The 25,446-nt window shown below is 32.4% G+C and overlaps 1 protein-coding gene across 1 annotated transcript; it reads left to right on the forward strand.

Moving 5' to 3' along the window:
• The first annotated feature begins 13,039 nt into the window (after positions 1-13,039).
• Positions 13,040-14,893, forward strand: LOC110111576 (transcription factor MYB54). Its single transcript, XM_020843502.2, has 3 exons — positions 13,040-13,377; positions 13,476-13,922; positions 14,301-14,893. Exons 1-3 carry the CDS (start codon positions 13,263-13,265, stop codon positions 14,468-14,470), a joined length of 732 nt encoding a protein of 243 aa, XP_020699161.1. The 5' UTR covers positions 13,040-13,262; the 3' UTR covers positions 14,471-14,893.
• The last annotated feature ends 10,553 nt before the right edge of the window (positions 14,894-25,446 follow it).

The following is a 25,446-nucleotide window of genomic DNA, read 5'->3' on the forward strand; positions in this document are numbered from 1 at the left end:
GGAAAAATTGTAGGTATATGTATGGAAAATATGAATATCCTGTGATTTTTTATTGTGAGTTTTTATTATATAATTTATCTTTTTACATAACATGTTTAACAAAAGAAATAAAAAATAAAACCGTCAATGCCGGTCCCAAGACTGGATGAAAAAGGTTAAGAGTTTTTTTTTTTAATTTTGATAATTTGTGCCTCAAATAAAAAAAATTCTGGCTCCGCCACTTCTAGCTCGCCATCCTTTCCAATTCCACATGATTTTATTGAGAACTCTTAAAGTCCTAAGAAAAATTTGTCTCAAAAGATCCTCGCCAACATGTTAACTCATCACCGCCCTATTGATATTTGATAAACATTAACATCAACATCGATGCAATTTTATGCAACTCGAGATGGCGCCTTCCCTAACGTTCTCTTTGTTGTCGACAAGAAATTCTTATGTATGGACACCAAACGGTCTGGAGGCCAACTAGAATGCGTCAAGTCACCCGGTACCTAGCGGTACCCATCACCGATACCGAATAAAAAAGTGACATGGCACATTCTGGATTTTGCGAAACAGTAGTGCTCAAGTAAGGAGCAAGCAGTGTGACCATTCTCGCCCAAAATTAGGGGAGAACTCTTTACCTCGATATTGAACTAGAATGAATACACTCATTTACTAGACTTTACTTTAGATTTATTTTTAACCCAACCATACACCAAACAGTAAAAAATCATAGCATAGTCAATGCTTAGCATTTACTTTTACTCCAACCAAACAACACCTATATATTACTACATTCAAAATTGGTACACATTCAGAGATTATTCTGAGCGGACACCAGACACGGCTTACTTTTCATAAGCAAATAAGGTGCATCCACGTCATCCAGTACCGAGCATTACCGCGCTCAGTACAGAGCTCGATACCGAGCAGTATCGAGCCGCAATATCGAGTAGGAGTGATGTGGTGCATTTTCATTGTGCTTTGGACGACATTCGGTGTCAGCACCTAATAATTTTACCATTCTCGGTGCCTTCTTGGCGGCCTTCCGTAAGCACCAAGTTACTTTATCCTTCGAATCACCAACATTTAAAACATTAGTACAAAAAATTTGAGCTATTTCATAAATTTTTAATGTTTAATTAAAAATATCATTATTTGTAGTTACATTTTTCATTTAAATGTATGAGTTAAGCAGCGTTTTAAAACTCTTTTTGGTTTTTAATATTTATTTATTTTCCTTAAAAAGAGGGATGATTATTACTTATGCTGTTAAAAATATTTGCCATTAAACATAACTATTTAACTATATTTTGAAAAAAAAAAGATTAAAATTTTTTTTCACACTTTTTTCTTAAACTACAAGACAAAAAAAAAAAAATCTAAATCAAGCCACTGCTTTTAGGGAAACTACTGGGTTCAGACACCGGACACAGCTTACTGTTTGGCACTTCACAATACCGAATGGTACTGAGCTCGGTACTGAGTTTGGTACTTCATAGTACCGAGCATACTGAGCTCGGTACTGACTGGTACTGTTTGGTACTGCTTAGTACCGAGTAGAGGTGATGTGACTTATTTTCATTGGCTCTGGACTGCGTTCAGTATCCGAACCCAATAATTTCCCCTGCTTTTAGGCTTCGTTTGTGACAACTTACTATAAATAAGCTTTCAAGGGCAAAAAAATTTTGAATTAAAATTTTTGTACTAAAAAATTATTTTAGAAAGCAGTTAGATTGCTACTTCAAATGAATCATTTGGGATAGCTTTCTTACAGCTTTTCAAAATAGCTTTTGCTAAAAAGCTATTTTAGAAATCAACAAAAAGCTGTTTCAAACAAAATTTCTGGCTTCGTTTAGAACAGCTTCTTTATTGCTTTTGAAAACTACTTTTTAATACAAAATTTTCTAATTCTAAATTTTTTTTTACTAAAAAGTTGTTTTAGAAAGCAGCATAAAAGCTGTCCCAAAAAAGCCTTAGTTATAATTAAAAGAAAATTACAGAATATCAATATTTACTCATATTTTCAGATTATATATAGCTCAAACTTGTAACAATACACTAATCATAGATTTTCCAGATAATAAAATCCAACCTTCTCCCTGTCGATGATGAGATCAGATACATATAAGCAATTGAATAATGATGTTTGATCGCACTACCAAATTTCCTTTATAACATCATCATAATAATACAGCTTTTGACACTTTAGCCTATGAATTTCCTCCCACCATCATTGTTATACTTAGTTTGCAAGCATAGTTCGTATTCACAGTTCAGTTTCTCTCTCATCATCACATAAAGAATTCCACTGCCTATTCATAGAGTCATCAAGCACTACAAGCATTACTCCATCCTCTCATGCTTCTCTCTCTCTCTCTCTCTCTCTCTCTAAGTAGTCTTCAAGAATTTCTTCTTTTTAGTCTCTCCTACTCTTCATAAAAGCTTGCTTAGGTATTATAATTACTTAGTTATAAGCTTTTTCTTTTATTAAAAAAAGTTAAATGTAGCTTTCAATCTGATTGGTATTAGCTATATTTAATATTTCCTTTCTCTTTAGATATAAATTCTTTGGTAAATAATTTTAGAGTTTATTTTGGGATAATTTGCTTACTGCTTTACTTCTCTTTGACTGATGTTTTTTGGTTATTTTTTTAAAAGAAATTTAGGTTAGAAAGCTGCTTTTTACAACCGCTTTCAAAAATTACTTTCCCCACAATAAATTTTGTAACTACTTTATAAAAAATTATAGTCATCTCAAATAGACTCTAAAACTTAAATGCTTTAAAGTTAAGTTATAGTCACCTATATTTTAAAGTGAGACTAAGGCTTCGTTTGGGATGACTTTTTTATTGCTTATTAAAGTAGTTTTCTAGTACAAAAATTTCTAAAAAACCGCTTTAAGAAGCAGGAAAAAAACTGTCCCAAATGAAACATAAGACTTCATTTGTGATTGCTTTTTTAATTTTTTCTAAAGCAGCTTTTTAGTGCAAAAATCTTTAGTTCAAAAAATTTTTGTACTAACAATTTGTTTTAAAAAATAAATTTTTAATATAAAATTTCTATTTTAAAAAAGTTTTGTACTAAAAATTGCTTTAAAAGATACTAATAAAACTGTCACAAATGAAGTCTAATTCATAATTTGAACTCCCACTCCTACGATAGATTTAGGTTTCGTTTGTGACAGCTTTCTTAATCATTTTTAAAGTAACATTTCAAAAATTATTACTTATTTGATTAAAATTTTTAATAATAAACATGATTAAATATTAAATTAATATTTTAGGCTAAATGAAGTTGATGCATGCTAATAATATAAATAATAATAAATTAAAGCTTACCAATCCCCCCTCGCATTTACACAAACACACACCAACAAAAAAAAAGGCATAACAACCTAACAATAACCCAAGAGAAGCCAAAGCTATTGATGGGCAATAAAAAAAGAGATTGGTAAAATCATTAGGAGCATATCTACAAAGATAATCCCACCAAATCTCCCCAATAAGAAAATGCCAACAAAATATGGCTAAATCCAAACTTAGCAACACAATCAGTAGTCACGCTTTTTAGTTAAATTACAAAAATAAACCAAAATATTATTTTAATCATAATCTTTTAAATATTACTATTAATATAATATTTAATTACATTATTAAAAAAATTATAGCTTTACCTCAACCTAGATGTCTAAACGAGTCGAGTTCTTGTTTAATCAAGCCAAACTCATTGTATTTATACTGAACTCGAACTCGGGTTCAATCTTGATTAAACTTGAGCTCGAATTGAGTGAAAAATATGAGGCTCTATTGATAAGAAAGCATGAGGCTGACTTATTTTAGTGCTCAATTTTATTATTTTGAATATGGTTAAAAAAATTAATTAGATTAATACAAATACCAATGTGATAATTGATAGTGATCCAACAGACTCAACAAGCAGATGTGTTGAGCCGGGCCAAGCTCAAGCTCGAGTTCGTATAATATATAAGTTCAAATTTTTATCTCAACCTCAAACTCGTGACTTGATAGGATCGACTTGCAAGCCATTAGCAGGTCGAGTTCAAACTTACTCATAAATCAGCTTAACTCACTTAAATCATACCTCATACCAGTATTTCAACCCGCTTAATTAAAAAAAAAAGTTATAATTTATATGTAAAAATACATAATTTTCAATAATTTTTCTCTTAAATCTAGTTCATTAAAATTCCATGAGCATATTGATAAAAAAAATGATCTCCATTAATACTCAGGAGAAAGAACTTTTGTGCAAGGAATATAATATTATTATAGTCTCCAGAGGTCATAGCCTATTATATATATAACACATGATTTGGTTGATAGATCAATTAATGTATTAAAATGAATAAAATGAAGACATTAATGTGATAAACTTTAATTGATAGACTACCGAACGAGATGGGATATTGATTGATCAAATATTGATTGACATCACTGTTTGCGTATTGGTGAACAAATATTGACGAGCAATCATAGTCAAATGTGTGGAAGGAAAATCTCTCTTTGATTTTCTAAGCATGATGGGATTGTTATGTAAGTTAACAAAATTGGGCATTGAAAAAGATATCCTTAATTGATAAATATCATGGAAATGGAGAAGATTTTGGGGAGGAAATTCTAATCTGAATTTTATTAAAAATATATATTTTTTAAATTTAATTTATTTTGAGATTAATTGATAAATTGAGTATTTATTTTATTTAAATATTAAACCAATGCCATGGAGTTAATTAGGATTTTATTTAATATGTCAAAATTATAAAATTTATCAAATATTAATAGATATTCTTCTTTAAACATGTTGTTTAAAACATAGATAATTATATTTATTATTAGAGTTAGTTATATTTTGGTTTGACAAAATCCAAACAGGATTAATTAGACTAAAGTTCAGTCCGATTTAGACTTTGTCTGGGACGATTTTCTTATTGTTTTTTAAAGCAATTTTTTTGTACATATATATAACAGTCTCCACATTAATTCTTATTTAGTTGTCGATCTTTAATTCTGGAGTTTATTGAATTTAAATACAAATGAATTTGGCTTTGGGCATGGGGAAATAAAAATGTATTTGCCTTGCGGTTTTGGTTTTCAGCTTTCTTTTGTTTGGCTTGGCCGTTGCTCAATGGATCTTTTCCGCTTGGGTGTTGCAGCTTCTGGATTATCATTTTTGGAGTTCTTGCTGGGTCTTTCTGCATTTTCGATCTCGGGCTCCTTTTGGGTGGTGGCCCTTTTTAAAAATAAAAAATAAAAAAACAAAACTATTTTATTGATAAAAGGAGAGGTTACACCAAAAGTAGTCAAAACAGAAAATAAAAGATGAAATACATCAAAAGAGGGAAGATGATAGTAGGTAGTTGGGCTCAGTATTTGGCCGAGACTACCAGTGCCCCACCAGCTCGCACGGGCCATCCAATAAGGTGATAATAGCGTCCAGTATATGATCCACAAAGAAATGCACCAAAGGTTGCCGCTAGCAAAAGATAGGGCTGGGTGGTGGCCCTTTGCTACCACATTGTTATCTCTTTTATTTAATTTGTTTCTATCTTAATTAGTTGGAATCTTTAGCTCTTAGCTTTATTTTCTTTTTTTATTGTAGCTTTTCGAGCAATCGTGTCTTTCAATCCTATTAGAGATTTGTTACGATTAGTGGTGTCAATTCGGGTCAACGGATCAGGTTCGGGTCCAACTCGGAACTGACCCGACACTATTCGGGTCAACCCGCACCCAACCCGTTTTTAAAAACGGATCAGGTTTCCGGACTCGAACCCGACTCAACACGAATGACCCAAAGTTGACCTAAAATTGCTAGTTTTGGGTTTAAAAATCGGGTCAATCTTCAATTTTCGGGTCAAAATCGGGCCAATCTCAATTTTTCATGTCAAATAGGAGTTTTCGTATCAATTTTGGGTTGCTGGGTCAACCCGAACCTGACCCGATTTTTAAAACGGTTTGATTTGTTAAACCCGACCAGTTTCGGGTCCGGGTTGACCCTAAGCCGGATTTTTCCGTGTCTGTTCGGGTCGTGTCAAAAATTGACACCCCTACCTCCAATAGTTTTAACAAAAAAAAAAAACAGTAAAATTCACATAAATTGTAACAAGACATAGCATTTAATTATAAAGCTTTACAAGATTATGAATTTCTTTGTGTTATTTAATTTTTTTAATTCATTTTTCTCCATCAATATTTGAATTACTACAACTAATTATTAAAAAATAATCATTCAAGTTTTTTTTTTTTTTTTAAGAAAAATTCATATTGAGGCCTATGCGTTAATACAAATCAAAAGTACAAGGTCTTAATTTAAGGAGACATTCAGCTCACTAATTCTCCGAAGAGCTACAAACAAAATTAAAAAGAAAAACTTAATTCAAGTTTCAGTCTACCTTAGAATCCAAATATTTATAAACTACTTTATATGAGATGTTTTATAGTATTTTTTTTTCCTCACAAAACCAAGCTAACACAATAATCTCCCCCACATTCTCGTCACTGCCTGCCTCTACTGCGCCACCATATATTGACTCATCACCATTAATCAATAAATAATATTTTTATAAATAATAATTATTAAAAAAAATAAAATTATCTTATCTTAGAAGAACAATCAACAATTAATTTCCCATTAATTAAAGTTTGATGTAACAAATTCAAATATAATATTAAAATTATTGTTCTTTTTAATACCATTAAAGTTTCATTTGGAACATCTTTATTATTATTTTACTTTTCAGATTGGAACCATAGTTTTTATTTTGCAACTGCTTTTTCATTGCTTTCAATAAATTTTTGTACTAAGAAGTTGCTTTCTTCATAAAAATTGTACAACTATCTTTCTAATTAAAAACCGTAAAATCCTAAATTGATTCTAAGGCTTCATTTGGGACGACTTTCTTTATGCTTCTTGAAGCAGCTTTTTAACTTTTGTACTAGAAAGCTGCTTTAAGAAACAATAAAAAAAAAGTTGTTCCAAACGAAACCTAAATATGTGAACAAATCTTGATTATTAACAGAATGCATTACAATATTTTAAATAGATGACTTCGATTGTCTGTATTTTCAAATTATGGAGACGTTCAAAACTTCAAATTATTAGATGGGTAAATTATTTTGTTGGATCGTAGATAATGGTATCTTTTATTTATTGCATTTTTTATTTGTGAAATTCAAAGGGAGAGAGAGGGAGAGAGAGAGAGAGAGAGAGAGAGAGAGAGAGAGAGAGAGAGAGGTAGAATGTACATTTTAGGTTTGGTATGTTAGGTATATTTTCCAATCGAACGGAAGTAATGTGTTTGCTTCAGAAGGGTATAATGTAATATTCTAATTGTTTTGATAAGCTTCAAGCAATAAAATGGTGACATCCACCTTCAGGAATCCCTATCCTATTCAAATTATTCCTTAGCCTATCTATATGCCTTTGTATTCTGCTCTAAGCTACTTTGATCTAATTCTAAAAGTAACTAGCTAGCAAATGTTTCTTTTGACCAGAGAAAAGCCTCTCTCTCTCTCTCTCTCTCTCTAGGAGATATGAAGATAATTTTTATTTTTACTTTAGAATGCTCTTAATATAGCATGTAATCTCCTAAATAATGTGAACTTAGATAAATATTTGAATTATATTATTTATGAGAAGGGAAAACTTAATGATATTACATTGTATATTGAGGGAATTGATCATAAATTCTTCTTCATTAATATGTGTGGGCGATTTATAATGTTGCATAGTGCTAATGTCATTATAGATGATAATTATATCATTAACATGCACAAAAATATATCTAATGTGATCATTGATGTGAACACAAAGTCACAAATCATATTGTATGTTAATATAGTAATTGATGAAGCAAGAGAATGCAAAAACTTATTATGCTCAATGTACTAAATAGGGTTTTTCTTTATATATATATTTTTAATTTTTTATTATTATTATTATTATTATTATTATTATTATTATTTACTGGATGGGGGCTTAATTAATTGAGTATATATGAAGGTTGAGCCATACATACATTGTTTATATATGATGCAACCTTAGATAAATACATTATTTGCAACAATTTAATGAAATCGTTAATCTCTCAATGTTGAGAATAGTACAAATAGTAATTGGTTTAATTACAGAGATAAATGTCATGAAAGTCAATTATAGGGCATTGATGAAGTCCTTTTACCTTAAGCTTTATGCGCTTTGAGCATATTAATGGAAGTTATGGAACTATAAAAATGACTTTTAGTTTGCAAAATTGATTTGCAAGAATTATGCTTTATAAATGTTAATGGAAACATCTAAGTTAGCTTAACAAAGAGTAGTCAAGCTCCAATGTATTGATACAAATTAATAAGTGCATCAAATTCGTCAAACATGAGCCGATGTCATTTGGGGCTCTTATAATTGAGGGGGATGTAGTTAGATACAGAGGTTGAGTTTTTATATGGGGTTGGGGATTTTCTTTTGAGCTTGAGTAGTCATTAAGTGATGATTGTATTGGGATTGGAGCTTGGGTTAGTATGATATTGGTGAGTCTTTTGGTGAGTTTGAGGAATAATATTGTTTTCAATGGAGCTGGAAAATTGAATCAAAGTGCATATTAACTTGGTGGTTAAGACATAAGCAAAAAAAAGATGTAGGTGGTGTTGACAAGAGTGACATATGAGAAACAATGTAATGTGGCACTAGAAAATAGCTTGGTATCGGCGGACTGAATCTGGCAGTAACAAGAAAAATATGTCAGAAATGTTCATTTTTCCGACGGAAATCCATACGACGGTAATTCGGCAACGGAAATCTAAACCGGAGAAATTTTTTTCGCCGGAAACATTTTCGACGGATCTTCCAGCACAATTGCGACGAAAAAAATGAAGGTTGCGCGTCGTTTTCTTTGAACGCATTTCGGCGCTTAATCCGTATGTATTTTCAGTGGAAATGCTATGCCGGTATTATCGGCGGATAATCCGCCGTCTTATTCCACTGTAATTCTGGCAATAGATGAACCGGTGGATTCTCTACCGAAAATACCGACGTAAAAGGTCCGCTAGAAGAACCAAATTGTTTTCGTAGTATCATTTTTTTTTTTTTTTTTTTTTTGGGGAAACCCACTAAACATTAATAAGAGTATAGAGAGAAATTTCTGCAATGCAAGATGATAAAAATAACAATATTTAGACAACCCATTATTTTTTAAGTTATGAGTTGAGATTAATCACATTAGAGGAAGTGGTAAAGAACTTGGTATTTACTGCCATTGTTAGAGTAAAGACATGTAATATTGTGGTGAAAGAAGTTTCTAACTAGTGGTTTTGAACATAGTCATGAAGACTTCAAAAACTTATGATTTTTTAAGAGGGTATATAGATATATATTTGGTGAAGTAATAAAAAAATATTATATGGCATCTAAATTCCTTATTGAGTGTATGGAAGAGATCCAAACTTCCAAAATAATAGTTTGAAGTAGTTGAGATCGAGGTGGTGACCATTGATATGAAGAAAGAATGCTCATGTATTTTATTACAACGACATGAATTATAAATGAAATAGGATGATGATAATGCAATGAACTTATGAGAAAATTATGAACTTAAAAAACATGCACATAAGAAAGGAAATTACTTAAGAGTGTTCTAAAATGAAATAAGAAGCTAAGTGATTATGATGAAGTCTTCTTCATGAGCGAAGCATAATCATCTATTTATAACAAATACTACGTACATGAATAATAAAACAATAGTCACATAATGAAACAACTTTAATCTGCACAAAATACGAGGTGACAAAGCAAGAATTTAACTATACAGCTATTCAAGGGAGTCGGCGGCGGCACCGAAAGGAGGCCACTGCTCCCAAATCTCAAAACAAAAAGTTAATCAAGGGAAGATTAACGTTTAGATAGGTAATTTATTCAAAATTTCATCAAATTTTATCCATCAGTATTAAGCAAATGTCTCGCAGATTATCTGCCTAAAACTATTAGTTATTAACGGCATAATCGCCGGAATTCTGTGTATTACAATTACCGGTAGAATTTTGCTGGTGGTGTATAACTGGCTAAAATTCCATAAAAAATTTCATATTTTTCTTGTAAAGATTCCCTTTGAGAGTTCTGCATGGAGATGAATTATTCTATGCAGACATAAAACTGGAGAACCGTTTGGTGTTCTCTCTGTCTATAATAAAAATACAGTGAATTGCGTTTTTATGATAGATAGAGAGAAAATCAGACTGTTTTCTATGTCTCATGTTTATTCTATGCTGACATCAAACTGGAGAATCATTCGGTGTTCTCTCTATGTACAATAAAAATACATTGAGCTGCACTTTTACTATAAATATAGAGAAAATCAGACGGTTCTTTACATCTCATGTCTGCACAGACTAACCTCTCCTGCATGGGTGGCTTTATAGGAGCAGAGTTCTGGACCTGTGTCACTTGATACGGAGCAAAAGCGAGTGTTGAAGATAGGGTCCCACTTTGCACTTGTCAGATGATTCTTTGTCCATCGAGATTTAAGACCACCCCATCATACGTACCAGATTATACCTGCTACTAATTAAATTTCTCTAATGAACTAAGATTAATTAGTTGCTGGGCCACTTGCCAAACACTCTTCGCATTCCTCTCTCTCTCTATCTCATGGATGTTGACTATTTTTATATCTTCTAATTATATATGTAACTGAGAGGTAAACCAACATAAGCATTCAGCCAAAACCTTAAGAACTCTTATTAACATCTACGTACCTTAATTCATTAAATCAAAGAGTTCTACCGCTTACAGGTAAGCCATGGCTTACTTATCTAATACTTAAATATATCTACTAAGTAGTTAGCTAAATGAAGAAATTAAGCCATTAGCTTAAAGATATAGAAAGGGGACTCTGCCTCTCTTCCAACTGCTGGAAAGCAACTGTATGGTGATCCTTCATATCTTATGCTCCTCCTCTAATTTCCTTTATCTATAATAACTAGGAGAAGATTGATTAGGCCAACTACTAAACAAGACTTCTGTCTGATGCCTACCAAATTTTAGCTTTGTTATCATATAAAAAAAACATCTAAAGTGTAAATTATGCTGTTCTTTTAGATTCTAGATTGCCTGATCTTTCTTTCTTCTTCTTATTTAATAAACTATATTTATTTTAGTCAGCACATCTACAAAACTAAAGATCCAGGAAAAAAGATTTTAAAAACTTAGGCGCCTGCTTATAACAATATAATAAGACTTACTATATATTTACTTTGCATGACGCAACATACAATCCTATACTATATAATTACTTTGTATGATCCATCTTTATTTTGTCTCAATATAATATCCACTTTCTATCCAATTAAAATCACGAGTAGAATTAGTTTTTAAACTAATTTCTAAGGTCAATTGTTTACACTACTGGAAATTCGTTGTTTATCCAAATTACCAGCGGTACTTAATACCAAACCGCCAAAAATGCCTACGGTAAACTGACCGCTGAATATAACGTCGGTTTTTTTTCTATAAACGTTGACTGTTAACGGCGGTTTTAATTATTTTTTTTCCGACGGTTTAACCACCAGTAATTGATGATTTTCCTGTAGTGTTAAGTATACTCATATTTATTGCATGTTTAATTTATTTTATTTAAATTTATATATATAAGATTGATTCAATTAATTATAAAAAACCGGCGTTATGCAAATTTTAGGCATGCGACAATAATCTTAATATATTTTTTCTATTTTTATAAATAAATATAATTAATCCTTCAATATCTTTTGATGTATTGTAATCATAAATTAGCAATGCAGACATGGAGTTTGTTTCCTACAGCTGGCGAAAGGAGTATATCAGCAAAAAAAAGAAGAGGAAAAATAATAAAATAACTTGATAGTTCGATGTATGTAGTTCTAAGCAATTAGGACATTTTTCTTTCACATATGAACTACCATCCATTTAGTGTCAAGTTTCTTATATGATCTGTGTTAGGAGAAGGAGATATAATCATCAAAAATAGAACATATTTAAATTTAGTTCCAACGACTATAACCGCTGGTAAATATTGCAGCCAGAAAAAAGTGGTCGGTTTCAATTTCCTACAAGGTTTTTTTCTGGAGAAGCTTGAACCAGTTGAAATTTTAATTACCGCCGGAAAATCTACCATTCCTTCGAAATATTCTGCTTGTATCGGACGATTTTTCTGTACTGATACATATGTATGAAATATAATTCTATTAAAAAAATAATAATAAAAATAAAGAATACACTACACATGCATAAACATTTGCATATAATTAAATTATAATTAGTAATCTGTAGAACTAATAATTAATTGTGATTAATCAACATGATGCTTGTTCATACGTTCCTCTTAAATAAATACATATTATGATATTAAATATGCTAATTAAGATTACATGTAGATTATTTTCTTTAATGATTCTGAGGAGTCAGTTTTGTTAACCTAAAACAACACTAATCCTCCTCACAAGTACAACAAACTATGGCAACAACAACAACGTACCTTACATTTGACCTAAGACCTCAATTGGCAGAAAGCTTACACGTGCAGTTATGCCATTTTCTAGGGCATCTGTTGGTTTCAGTTAGGTCTGGGAGAACCAACTATAACTGAAATTACCTTACAAACTTTTATTTTTTCCTATATTTTCACTCTCTTACATATTATACTACACAAAAACGATATTTTTTTTATCTTCGACCAAGATGGTAAACAGCTAAAGAGTCCATCCAGAGCGTCCATCAAATGGCGAGCACCAATCTAAATGCACCTGCATGCATGGGAACTTCCCATACGTATACGTCTGCGAAAGATCGAACGGACCAAGACTGTTAGGTTCTAAGTAGACGTTGTAGGTTAGAAACAATGGAAAGATGTTGAAAGAAGAACAAATTCTCCCCACCAAGCAACCCCACTCTCTCTCTCTCTCCTTTCTATCTCTTTATTGGTTAGTCCACACGTAGCATCAGCCTCTATCTCTCTCTAATCTCACTCTATCTCATAAGAGAACTGTACTTTCCTCTTTATTTCATCGGTTAAAGCATCTCGGTTGTCTATTAGGGTTGTCTCCATTCCATAAATATATCCACCCGCTCATAGCAATATCTCTATCGATCCATCTGTTAAGAATTCGTGGCCATGAACAATATCCAATCTTCTCTTACATCTTAATTAGCTTCTTCTATTCAATTCTCTTGTAAAGAAAGAAACTTGCCAAAGGGCCGAGTTTCTCTCTCTTTTCTTCTCTTTTCTTCCAGTTATGTGTTCAAGAGGGCATTGGAGGCCAGCAGAGGATGAGAAACTCAAAGACTTGGTTACAAAATATGGCCCTCACAACTGGAACGCAATCGCTGAGAAACTTCCTGGAAGATCAGGTACGTGAAAGACTAAAAAGCAATTTTTGAAAGGTATTTATCACCTTTAAGTAAATAAGATTGTATGAAATTATTAAGATTTATGTATGATTATGCAGGAAAGAGCTGTAGGTTGAGATGGTTCAATCAGTTAGATCCAAGAATAAACAGGAGTCCTTTTACAGAAGATGAGGAAGAGAGGCTTTTAGCTTCTCATAGAATTCATGGAAACAGATGGTCTGTGATTGCACGTCTGTTTCCTGGGCGCACAGATAACGCTGTGAAGAATCACTGGCATGTGATCATGGCAAGGAAAGTAAGAGAGAGGTCAAGGTTTCATGGCAAGAGACCCTCCTTTTCTTCTTCTTCTTCCGTGATCATGGATGAGAGCTCAAGTAATGCTCAAGGCAAGCAAGGGAGTCTAAAGGATCCTCAAGGATTCTTCTCCTTGGTAGGAAATTATTATAAAAAGCAACAAAACTGCTTTTTGCTCGGAGATTTTCGATCAAATTCAGATGAGTTGCAGTCATGGATTCAATATGGTTTCGGTGCTGATTTCAGCCTAGGTAATATCATGGAGAAATTTAAGATGTTTTCATATGTTTGGTTCATTATATATGTTATATATGTATAAATTGCATATGTATTGAATTATTCACATCTATAAATTATAATTTCATAACTGATATTCATGAATCTCTGAATATCAGATTATCTGAAAAAATAATAATAATCATAGTTCTTTTTTTTTTTGACATAACATTATTTTGTTCAAGTAAGATAGATGTATATAATACTGAATCAAATGCATAGTATATTTGATATGTAACATATATTATTATCTGATAACATTACTACTAACAATATACTATTAAGCAAACAGACCCAAATTAAAATTAGGTCTCTGGTAATGTATTTACCTATATATTATCAACTTGTTGCAGGTGGACGGAAGAATCCAATCGAGTTTTATGATTTTCTACAAGTGAATTCCGACTCCAATGGCACAAAGTGTTGTTCGAGTGTAGAAGATGAGAAGGATGAGACTGATCAGCAGGAGCAAAGCAAAGCTCGTCCATTCTTCGATTTCCTGGCAGTTAATGGGAGCATTTAACTATTAACTTTGGGATAATAGGAAATGATTAATTAACTAATTGATCGTTATGCATGGGTGTTTAAGGGATAAAACAATCGCTTAAGATCATATTTATCTAGTAATCAGAAAACTCGCCATGAACATTCAGTTCACGAAAAATCTTGCATGGATGGATGATCTGTGTCCCATGCATTATTTCTTATGCATCGGGAGTGTCATGAGCTGAGTTTTAGTTCTAATTAATTAACATCTTAAGCAAATGTTTCTCCTATATTTATAATATGTGTATAATGAGGAGCCAAAGCTGGCTGACTTACACCTTAAAGCTACTCTAAGGGGTTTGTGCATGCACTATGTATGCTTATTTATGTATGAATGAGTAAATGTTAAATAATTCTCTTTCACAAATGAGAATTGATGGTAGCTGAATAAGCCATTTCAACCTTGTACATTATATATATATATATATATTTATCTAAACCACTTTGTGGAGAAATTTCAATGTGATATTGTGTTATGTGATGTGGAAAAAATGTGAAATGAAGATATATTATTATACATTTTGCTTTAGAATATAAAGATAAAACAAAAATATATTGCAAAATTTGACACTACAGAAAAATCATCTATATATCACCCACGGATTCATCGAAATCTGACAGAAATCCGCCGGAAAAATCCGTCGGTAATAGATGATTTTACTGCAGTGTGCAGGGTATTCTACAATTTATTAAGAACTTTTGTTTTCAAGAATGTGGTATGTTGAAATAGATGGGGAATCTAAACCTGAAAATGATATTGCTAAACCAAATTAAAGAGGATTATTATAATCTTAGTTGGCTGATTAATGAAATGATTGGTTTTTATACAACGAGAAAATTTTTTATGGGGTGAGCTGAGGAATTTACTTTTGAGTTGTTAATCAGGACATGACATTTCGTAACTAATGAGAATCACCTTTTAAATGATTTTTTATGTTTCATTATGATAATACATTTTACTTATCAATCAAATGTAACAAAACTTCAACAATGGAAACTGATCATGATAATGACTAAATATATTTTACTTATCATGGAAATTTTATATTTTAAAATTCATAATAATGACAAAAAAATTTAAGATTGAAGAAAAAATATTAAAAATTAATATCATATATGTATATCAATAACATCATTTTTATTTCTTCAATATGTTCAATATGATTGGCAATAATGTAGAGCGCGCAACTTCACCTTCTCCATAAGAAAAGTAAGGACTTCTTTTAATTATTATTTGAATAATATTATTTTCTTAAATAAAAGAAAATTTTCAATAATGAAAATGAAAATTATAGAATGGTTGAACTCAACAGCAGAAGTGGAGTTTCGTTTATACGAGAAATTATTGTGTGCGGAATCCGAATGCATTCGGATTCCAATCATGGCATGCCACGTCATCGGATGCACTCCGGGGCCCAGTGCATGCAGTGATGTGGCGGATGGTGATTGGAATCCGAATGCATTCGGATTCCGCACACAATAATTTCTCCGTTTATACCCCCTAAAGAAGGATCAAATTCAGTGTAGTTCCAAAAAAAAAAAGAAGCCAAAAAGGTATAAAGCAAAGCCAAATGAGATACAAATAGATAACCACTCAAATGGAGATACTAACTGTAAAAAGTTTCCCATTCAGTTGTGCCACTAATCTCTAAAAATCTAGCCAAAAGCTCTTACTGTAGAGATGAGACTTTCACATAATAGTTCTTCTTGTTTCTACTACGTTGATTTGAAATAGTCTGAATTATCCTTAGGAAAATCATCTTCTGATTCAGGTTTCAGGCTTCGTTTGAGACGACTTTCTAGTTGCTTTAAAAGCAACTTTCTAGTACAATTTTTTTTTAATTTTGTACTAAAAAATTGCTTTAAGAAGCATCTAGAAAGCCAGCCCAAACGAAGACTTAATGTTGTTACGTGTAGAATGAGAGAATGCTAAAACATATAGAACTGTTGAAAATTAAACTTGATTAATTTGGGCTTTTAATTGAGCCCATTGTCTAGAAAAGTCCTTAGAATATTCTAGAATCCCACTTTATGATGAATGTTTTAGAGGATTCTAGATTGTGAGCCATAAAAACTGATTCCACCACTAAAGCAATAACAAACACTTAACCCCTATATAGAACGGATCGAATATGGTCTAATTGGACTGACAACCTCCTCTCCAGCTAGTATTGATGAATGTTTTAGAGGATTCTAGAAATATATTCTAAAAGAGTTATTTAGAGAATTTTAGAATATGCAATTAATGACTTTTGTAGAAGAAGATAGGAGAATATTCTAGAGAGTCAATAGTAGTCATTGGATTGAAATGTGTTGGCACAATCCTAAAGGGGAAGCAACTAGTATAAATAGGTGTGGTGTCTTTGTGTTTATGTATGAAGTAGAATCAAGAGTTCAAATGTGAAATAAAAGTGAGTTTTATAACTGTTCCTCTTCTCTTTTAAAATTCCTCCTCTTTCTATAGCCCCTTATTCTCCAACAAGAACATCAGTCTCAGGATGTTACTGACCACTAGTTGAAGGAGGAGAGAAGAGGAAGAATAACCTCCAATCTTAAATTTTGCTTATTCTAAGTAGGGTTAATGTCTAGATTGTGAGCCATAAAAACTGATTCCACCACTAAAGCAATAACAAACACTTAACCCCTATATAGAACGGATCGAATATGATCTAATTGGACTGACAACCTCCTCTCTTACTTCTTCTTAAAGCTGCTTTTTAGTACAAAATTTTTAATTTTAATTTTTTTTACTTAAAAAATTATTTTAAAAAGCAGTAAGAAAGCCGCCCCAAACGAAATCTTCAGATAGTTATAGATGTTAATTTGAAAAGTGTTCTAATCACTACTTTGGCCAACCGGTTGTAATGCCCTTTTATATTGTGATTTATAAACAGATAGCCTTAACGGTTTTTTTCAAAGTTATTTTATTAAAAATATTATAAATAATATAAACATCATTAAAAATAAAAATCAAATTTTAGATAAAAAGATGGTTATATTCCACCAAAATAAAATAAAAAAAATTCAAATATTTAGTACTGTTAAACAATTCTCAAGAATTCAACATATTAAAGTAAAATAATCCATAGAAGAAACTTTAGCTAAAGCAGATAAAATTACTCGTATACACAAAACACGAAACACTATATATGTTAAAAAGTAATTAGAAAGATTGACAATTCGGCAGCTCCGTCGCCTGCTGTTGAGCCTTCGTGTATACCAGCTGTGACTGTTGACAATAATGCTGACTGTGTGCTGGTGGATAATTTGAATGGAAATTCGCTGTGCTCTAATAATTTTGTTGATGTCCCGGAAAATTTGGCCGACACGCATACTATGGTCAATCGTTTGGGTGATAATTCTGGTTTTGATATTAGAAACCATGTGGATTGGCTGCATGGATCGTCTGAATTCGAATCTGAATCCGACTTTTCGGATTGTGGTTTGGCTTCTCCGGAATTTTGCGGTGGATCTGACCCTGGAAACGATTTTACTTTGGTTTGTGATAGACCTGGTATCTCGGTTGCCTCTCGTGGGAGATTTCGTGGGAGGGGCCGGAGAAGAAGATATTTTTTTTCTCTGTAGACTGTATTTTTTCCCCATATTTGTCGGGTTGGTTTTCTGGACGTTTTGTCGCTTTGGTGGTGCGCTGGTTTTTGGGGCAATGATGTGGCTGAGGCTCGTGTCCTTGTCGTCTAGTTGATGGCAACCTTTGGTGTTGGTTTTAGAGTTGGTTGGATTTTGGGAGCTGGCTTCACCTTATTGGATGGTCCGTGCGAGGCTTCGGAGATGCTGGGAGCCTCGACCGATTACTGAGCCCACTTTTGATTGTATTTTGCCTTTTTCTTTTATTTTTCTGTTTTATGGTGTTGTAACCGTGATTGTTATTCTGAATATATTAGTTTTCGTTTTTTAAAAGAAAAAGTAATTAGAAAGATGATATATTAATATTTTGATCATTTAATTGAGCATATTTTTAAATGTTTTCAGTATGTTTTTTATGTTGTCGATTTAAAAGTTAGGAATATGTTATTTTTTTTATAATTTTCCTAATGGTTTTAGTGAATGGCTTGTCGGAAATGACGATGCGAGTTTTCTAATGAAAAACCGGCGAAAAAAGTCATTGGAACAATTCCGAAAATATTTTTCTATGAAATAAAATTCCATCAGTAACGATTTTTTATGGGGTTTTTAGCACTGAATCCTTATCTATCAAAATTTTACTTTTTAGATAAAAATTTAATATTTTTAATGAAAAAATCTACCGTTAATTAGTTTTTTGCTAATGACATTTATAATATGTACAATCATTTATACAAAACTGATCTCTAATACAAAAAAAAAACACTCGTAGGTATTAGTGATCCCCTTAATTACTTTAGTTATCCAATAAGAAGCACTAATCCAGCATATGATTAATATCATGATTACAATAAGCATTATCAAAGTCCAGTGCACTGTGCACCTAAAGATGATTAGAGGTGCATGATTGGGAAAATTTAATTTTTTATTATTAATCACATTTGTTTTTAAAAAAATGTGACTATTAGAAGTATGATTGAAACTACTTGTGACGTGACTATATATATTTAGCAATATTTTTTACAAAATTATGATTACCAATTTTAGTCAAACGAATTGAAAAGTTATGATTATATTATAAAATAATGAAAAACATGTTATTAAGGCTTCGTTTGGGACGGCTTTCTTAATGCAATGCTTCTTTAAATAATTTTTTAGTACAAAAAATTTAATTTTTGTACTAAAAAATTGCTTTAAGAAGCAGTCAGAAAGCCGTCTCAAATGAAGCCTAAAACTTGTGTTTAGTTGCATATAAAATAGCATATTTGAAGGTTAAATTTATTATAGTGATGGGAGCTCATTTAGGAGTGCTTTCTTACTGTTTTATAAAACAATTTTTTAGTACAAAAAATTTTTGAAGTTCAAAAAAGAGTTGCTTTAGAAAACATTAACAAAGCTATCTTAAACAAAGCCTGAGTTAGGTGGCATAGCTCATCATATTTAGTAATAGCAAAAGAAAGTGTTCTTTACATCTACAAAATAGGCAATGATCTCTATTTTATTTAGACAAACGTAGCCTTAGTTAGGTGGCATAGCTCATCATATTTAGTAATAGCAAAAGAAAGTGTTTTTTACATCTATAAAATAGGCAATGATCTCTATTTTAGTTAAATTTAAAAGCTATGATGTTGGTGACCATCTTCTTCTAGTATAGGGAGTTAACAAAGAGACGTGGTTAAAAAAATAAGCTCCCTAATTCATATTCAAGCTCATTATGAAGTTGAGTTATATGAAGTATAGGGTGATCATCTTTTGATTAGCATGCCATTAACCTCAACCTTGATTCACCCAATCGCTCCTCCTATACGAGAAGAATGATAGAACGATCGAGGCACATATTGATGTCTATTTTGCGTAGAAGAAGGGGCTAGTGAATTTGCTTTTGGCATATAATGTTTTGTATTCTCGTAGATTTTCACTTCTGTATGTCAAAAAGGTTGAACATCATATAAATTACAAGGCAAAGAGCAAAGTACTGCAAAAAATAAAATAAAATAAAAGACTTCCTTCAACCAGCTCCGTCTTTCAATTCGGGAATTGAAGGTGAAGTGGCAGAAATGCTATGCTTCATCTTAAACTTCTCAATTATTCAGAAATTCATTGAGCTCACAAGAAATTTAATAATAGCAAAATCACTTATGAAGGGCGCTCATGTGCGAGAACATTTATAGATGCCATACTCATAGGGAACATTGAGGGAGACCTCAATTATAGATCTTAGGAAGTAACTCAATCACAAGGGGAAAATAAGTATAACGAAAGTAATGATGAAGCCTTCTCATTATTTGTAAAATGCAAAATCCTAAAGGCATAGATAACGAAAAGTTTTAATAATCGTAATAGCCATATATAATGCCCCATCATGTTATCATCATTTCAAAGATCTTTATAATTTTGAAATAAAGAATCAATGCACAATGCTCATTAAGAAAGAGTGAGTTATAAATAAAGAGTTTATTTTTCTAAAAATAAAATAGTTTAGATCTCAATTTTTCAAGAAGGTGCTCTTTTCTCACAAATTAGTATACCTTACTCTCAGAACCTTAAGATCTCAAGATCCTTTTAGAACTTTGAGACAACTCTTATAAAAATAACCCTTTTGTCTCAAAAGGTAAGACCCATAATGATTGATTTTATAAATCTCCTCAGGAAGACATGCTTAAAAACCTTGTATGATCAAGCCATTTGAACCAAGCACGAAGCCCTCTCTCAAGCATAAAAGAACATACTCTTCTTTCTTTTCCATTGGCTTCAATGTGCGTAATTAGAAGAGTTTTCTACCTCTTCAATTGATCCCCCAATTTTGTCAACCCCTCCAAAGACCTTGTAATATGGTGTATTGAACTGCCAACGATCTGATAGCTTCATTAGTAGGTAGAGACCTATAGTTGTTATCTCATAATGCCTCGTGGAAGAGTTACTTAAGTCGATCATTGGTGTGTATCTCAAACTCTATAAACTTTTATCATAGCTTGCTAATAAGATTATCTTGCTGAGTATCCTATGATTATGATGTTTCTTTTATGCGCCCCAACTTATGCTTGCACATATCATTATATCCTTTTTGACCATATACTTTATCTAAGTAATCTCCAACAATACATGATGACATACTTCACTATAACAAATTACATCGTATCTCATTTCACTTCATTCCTCATATCCATTACAACTAACTCATATTAGTGGAACTTCTACTTCATCTCCTTTTCACCTTCCATCATTGTGTAATCCTCAAAGAATTAATATTCAAGTCCTTAATATGATATTAACATTATACATAACCACAACTATTATGATAAGATTTAATCACTATGATATAATTGTGCCAACTTAATAATACTAATTACTTCATAAAATACGTTCATCATATATATAATCCCAACTTAATTACTTCATAAATGCACTTAAAAAAATCACATTACTTTGTCAGCTAATGCACTTCATAAAAGACGTTCATCATATATATAATCCCAACTTTTAAGGCCAGACACAACTCGAGCTATTATCTCATTAAAAATTATGATCTTTGATGTTGCTTAACAATTTATCATATACAAATATATATGGCATAAACAAGTTGAATTGAGCTCAAGTCACGCCTAGCTTGAACTTGAGATTGATTAACTAATCAAGTTTGAGCATGAGCTTGAGCTCGATTTTTCAAAAACGTGTCCACTCATAATTAAGCTAACTCATTCATTATGAAAGGAGGAAATTAATTATGACAAAAATATAAAGCATTTATTATAACTGTTGCGGGCTAAAATATACGTGGTAGTAGAGTGAGGGCATATTTCATCTAGAGTTACATGAATATCCAACACACAATTACATAAAAGATAAAACACCAAAGTTTTTAACATGGAAACTCAAGAAAATTGAAAAATTCATGGGGCCTGGCCCAATTCAAATGATACTACTAGTGTTTGAAAGAATCACACAGCTTGATCTGTCCTGTGATTCAAAGACGATGAAATTATAATAATAGAGAGAGTTAGGTGGAAGTCCGACACAATATGTGATCAGGAAGAAGTTCGATGTCGATCGGTGGCTGGGTTGAAGTCTGACGTCCCTCGGTGACTGGGCAGAAGGCTTGCGTTGGCTGGTGGCCAAGCGAAGTCTGGCGATGTTCGATGGCGTGGCGGAAGTCCTACGTTGATTGGTGGCTAGGCGGAAGTCCGACATCGGTTGGTTATCGAGAGGAAGTATGACGTTGCTCGGTGACCAGATAGAAGTACGACATCTCTCGGTGGCTGGGCAAAAATTCGACATCGGTTGGTACTCGTGTTGAAGTTCGATGACTGTCGGTTTCGAAGAAAAAATTCGGTGTTGATCGGTGGCTTGTGGAAGTTTTGAGTAGGTCGGTGGCCAAGAGGAAGTCCGGCGTCGCTCGGTGGCCGGATAGAAGTTCGTCGTCGATCGGTGGCCAAGCAAAAGTCCAGCATCAGTCTGCAGCCGCGCGGTGGTTAAGGAGGAGCTTGGTGGTAAGAGAGATATCATATTTCTCTTTCTTCTTCCTCTTCCTTCTCCTTCTCTTTATTTTTCTCTTTTGTGAAGAATGGAGGGTCTAATTATAGTTTTTTCGAGAGTGACATGACTAGTAAATAGTGAGAATATCAAGAAAAGGTTTGGAGTGTTTCGGATGGATATCGATGGCTGATATTAATTGCCTTGATCTTAGAACATTTATTGAGCATTTGAGTGTCTTAATAAAGTTAGAATTCAAAGATCTTGAGCTCATTGGATTTGCTTCGTCGAGCTGCTCAATTTGATTATAAGCATGTCACATTTTGTAAATCATTTGGTCATCCAACTTATGTTTTTAAACTTTCAGATACGCTTAAGGCCCTTGATTTGGATCCATTTGGGCTCAGATTGGATTGAATTTGTTGTTGTTGGGTTTGTCTATTTGAGATATTCAGTTCGACTATAAGTTTGCTGAAATTGAAGTTCGGATGATCCCAAAATTAAATTTGAAAGTTTCTAATTCAAAATTGCATTGAGATTCATGCTGATGAAGATTATTTTTTGATAATATATCAATAACAAAATGATAATTTTTTTTTAAATAGAGGATAAATGATAAAAAAAAGCTCTTGATGTTTAGTTGTATATAATTTTTAGATGCTTTTAATATTTTTATACTCAATTTCTTGAATTCAAATATTTTTTTTTAGCATATGATATGAAAATATTACTGGGAGCTATAATCATATCAGAAAATTTTATTTATTTATAATTAAATTTTATAATAAACGGAAATACTTGCAGCCAGCGAATGAATGGTTTTGCAGGTATTTCTATCAAAAATGATTACAATAAGCATTATCAAAGTCCAGCGCACCTAATTAAAGATGATTAGAGGTGCATGACTGAGCAAATTTAATTTTTTTATTATTATTAATCACATTTGTTTTTTAAAAAATGTGACTATTAGAAGTATGATTGAACCTACTTGTGACTTGACTATATATATTTAGCAATATTTTTTACAAATTTATGATTACCAATTTTAGTCAAACGCTTCAGGCTTCAATATTTAGGAGAGCTTTTTTACTGCTTTATAAAACAACTTTTAAGTACAAAGATTTTTTTAATTAAAATTTTTTGTACTAAAAAACTGATTTAGAAAACATTAAGAAAGCTGTCTCAAAGGAAGCCTTAGTTAGTTTGCATAGCTCATCATATTTAGTAAAAGCAAAATAAAGTGTTCATTACATTTATAAAATAAACAATAATAGCTATTTTTATTTAAATTTAAAAGATATGATGTTGGTGACCATCTTCTTCCACACATAGCGATCAAGGTAAGACCCATAATGGTTGATTATATAAATCTCCTCAGGAAGACATATTCAAAAACCTTGTTTGATCAAGTCATTTGAACCAAGCAAGAAGCCCTCTCGATCTCAAGCATAAAAGAACATCATACTCTTCTTGCTTTTCGATTGGCTTCAATGCTCTTAATTAGAAGAGTTTTCTGCCTCCTCGGTTGATCCCCCAATTTTGTCGACCCCTCCATTGAGCTTAGTACAAAGAAGTATCGAGAAGTACTGAGCTCAATATTGAGCAATACTGAGTATAAGGTGATGTGACACATTTTCATTGAGCTCTGGACGACGTACATGACCTGAACCCAATAATTTCCCCCTCCAAAAACCCGGTAATGGTATGTTGAACTGCGAACAATTTAATAGCTTCATTAGTAGGTATAGACCTATAGTTGTTGTCTCATAATACCTCGTGGAAGAGTTACTAATCTCTTGAAAATAATTTTCACTACAAATGCTTTATTTTTCTTAGAACTTCACTTAAGATTGTGTATCTTCTCAAGCAAATTAACTTCAATTAAATGTCTTCTTAAAAGTCAGTAAAAGAACTTGTGCACATTATACAATTAAAATTTGAAAGCATTGAAGAAAATCACATTACTTTGTTTGCTAATGCACTTCATCAAAGACATTCATCATATAATCCCAACTTCTAAGGCCAACCACATAACTCGAGATATTAGCTCATTAAAAATTATGATCTTTGATACAGCTTAATAATTTATTGTATGCAAATATATAGGGCATAAACAAGTGGACTTGAGCTCAAGTCAACCTTAACTTGAGCTTGAGATTGATTAACTAATCATGTTTGAGCTCAATTTTTCAAAATTGAGTCCACTCACAAGCTAACTCATTCATTATGAAAGGAGGAATTTAATTATTACAAAAAATAAAGCATTTATTAAAATTGTTCGTGCTAGAATATATGCGACGTTAGTGTAAGAGTATTTTTCATCTTAGCGTTATATGAATATCCAACACACAAACAGAAAAGATAAAACACTAAGGTTTTTAACGTGAAAGCCCAAGAAAAGGAAAAAAATCATGGGGACTTGCCTAATTCAAATGATACCACTAGTGTTTGAATGAATTATAAAGCTTGATATGTCCTGTAATTCAAAGATGGTGAAATTACAATAGTAGAGAGAGTTAGGTGGAAGTCCAGCGTCGGTCAGTGGTTAAGAGAAAGTTTTGCGTCAATCGGTGGTTGGGTGGAAGTTTGGCGTCAGTCAGTGGCCAGGCAACAGTCCGGCGTCGGCCGGTGTCCAAAAGGATGTCCGGCGACGGTCGATGGCCGGGTGGAGGCGTTGGTCAGTGGTCGGGTGGAAGTCTGACGTTGATCGTTGGCTAGGCAGAAGTACAACGATGGTCAGTGTTCGGGCAGAAGTCCTGCGTAGGACGGTGTCTAGGAGGAAGTCCGACGACGATCAGTGGCTTAGCAGAAGTCCGATGTCATTCAGAGCCGGGGCTGAAGTTTGGCATCGATCCTTGTCCGGGATGAAGTCCGGAGTCGCTCGGTGACCAGACAAATGTT

This window comes from Dendrobium catenatum, unplaced genomic scaffold (assembly GCF_001605985.2).
Source record: "Dendrobium catenatum unplaced genomic scaffold, ASM160598v2 fragScaff_scaffold_167, whole genome shotgun sequence".
In the NCBI taxonomy this organism is placed as follows: Eukaryota; Viridiplantae; Streptophyta; class Magnoliopsida; order Asparagales; family Orchidaceae; genus Dendrobium; species Dendrobium catenatum.

Excerpts from the sequence above, each read along its gene's own strand:
- LOC110111576 (XM_020843502.2), top strand. The coding sequence starts at position 13,263 with ATGTGTTCAAGAGGGCATTGGAGGCCAGCAGAGGATGAGAAACTCAAA. Across the intron at positions 13,378-13,475 it reads GAAACTTCCTGGAAGATCAG|GAAAGAGCTGTAGGTTGAGA; the intron begins GTACGTGAAAGA and ends ATGATTATGCAG. Across the intron at positions 13,923-14,300 it reads CGGTGCTGATTTCAGCCTAG|GTGGACGGAAGAATCCAATC; the intron begins GTAATATCATGG and ends AACTTGTTGCAG.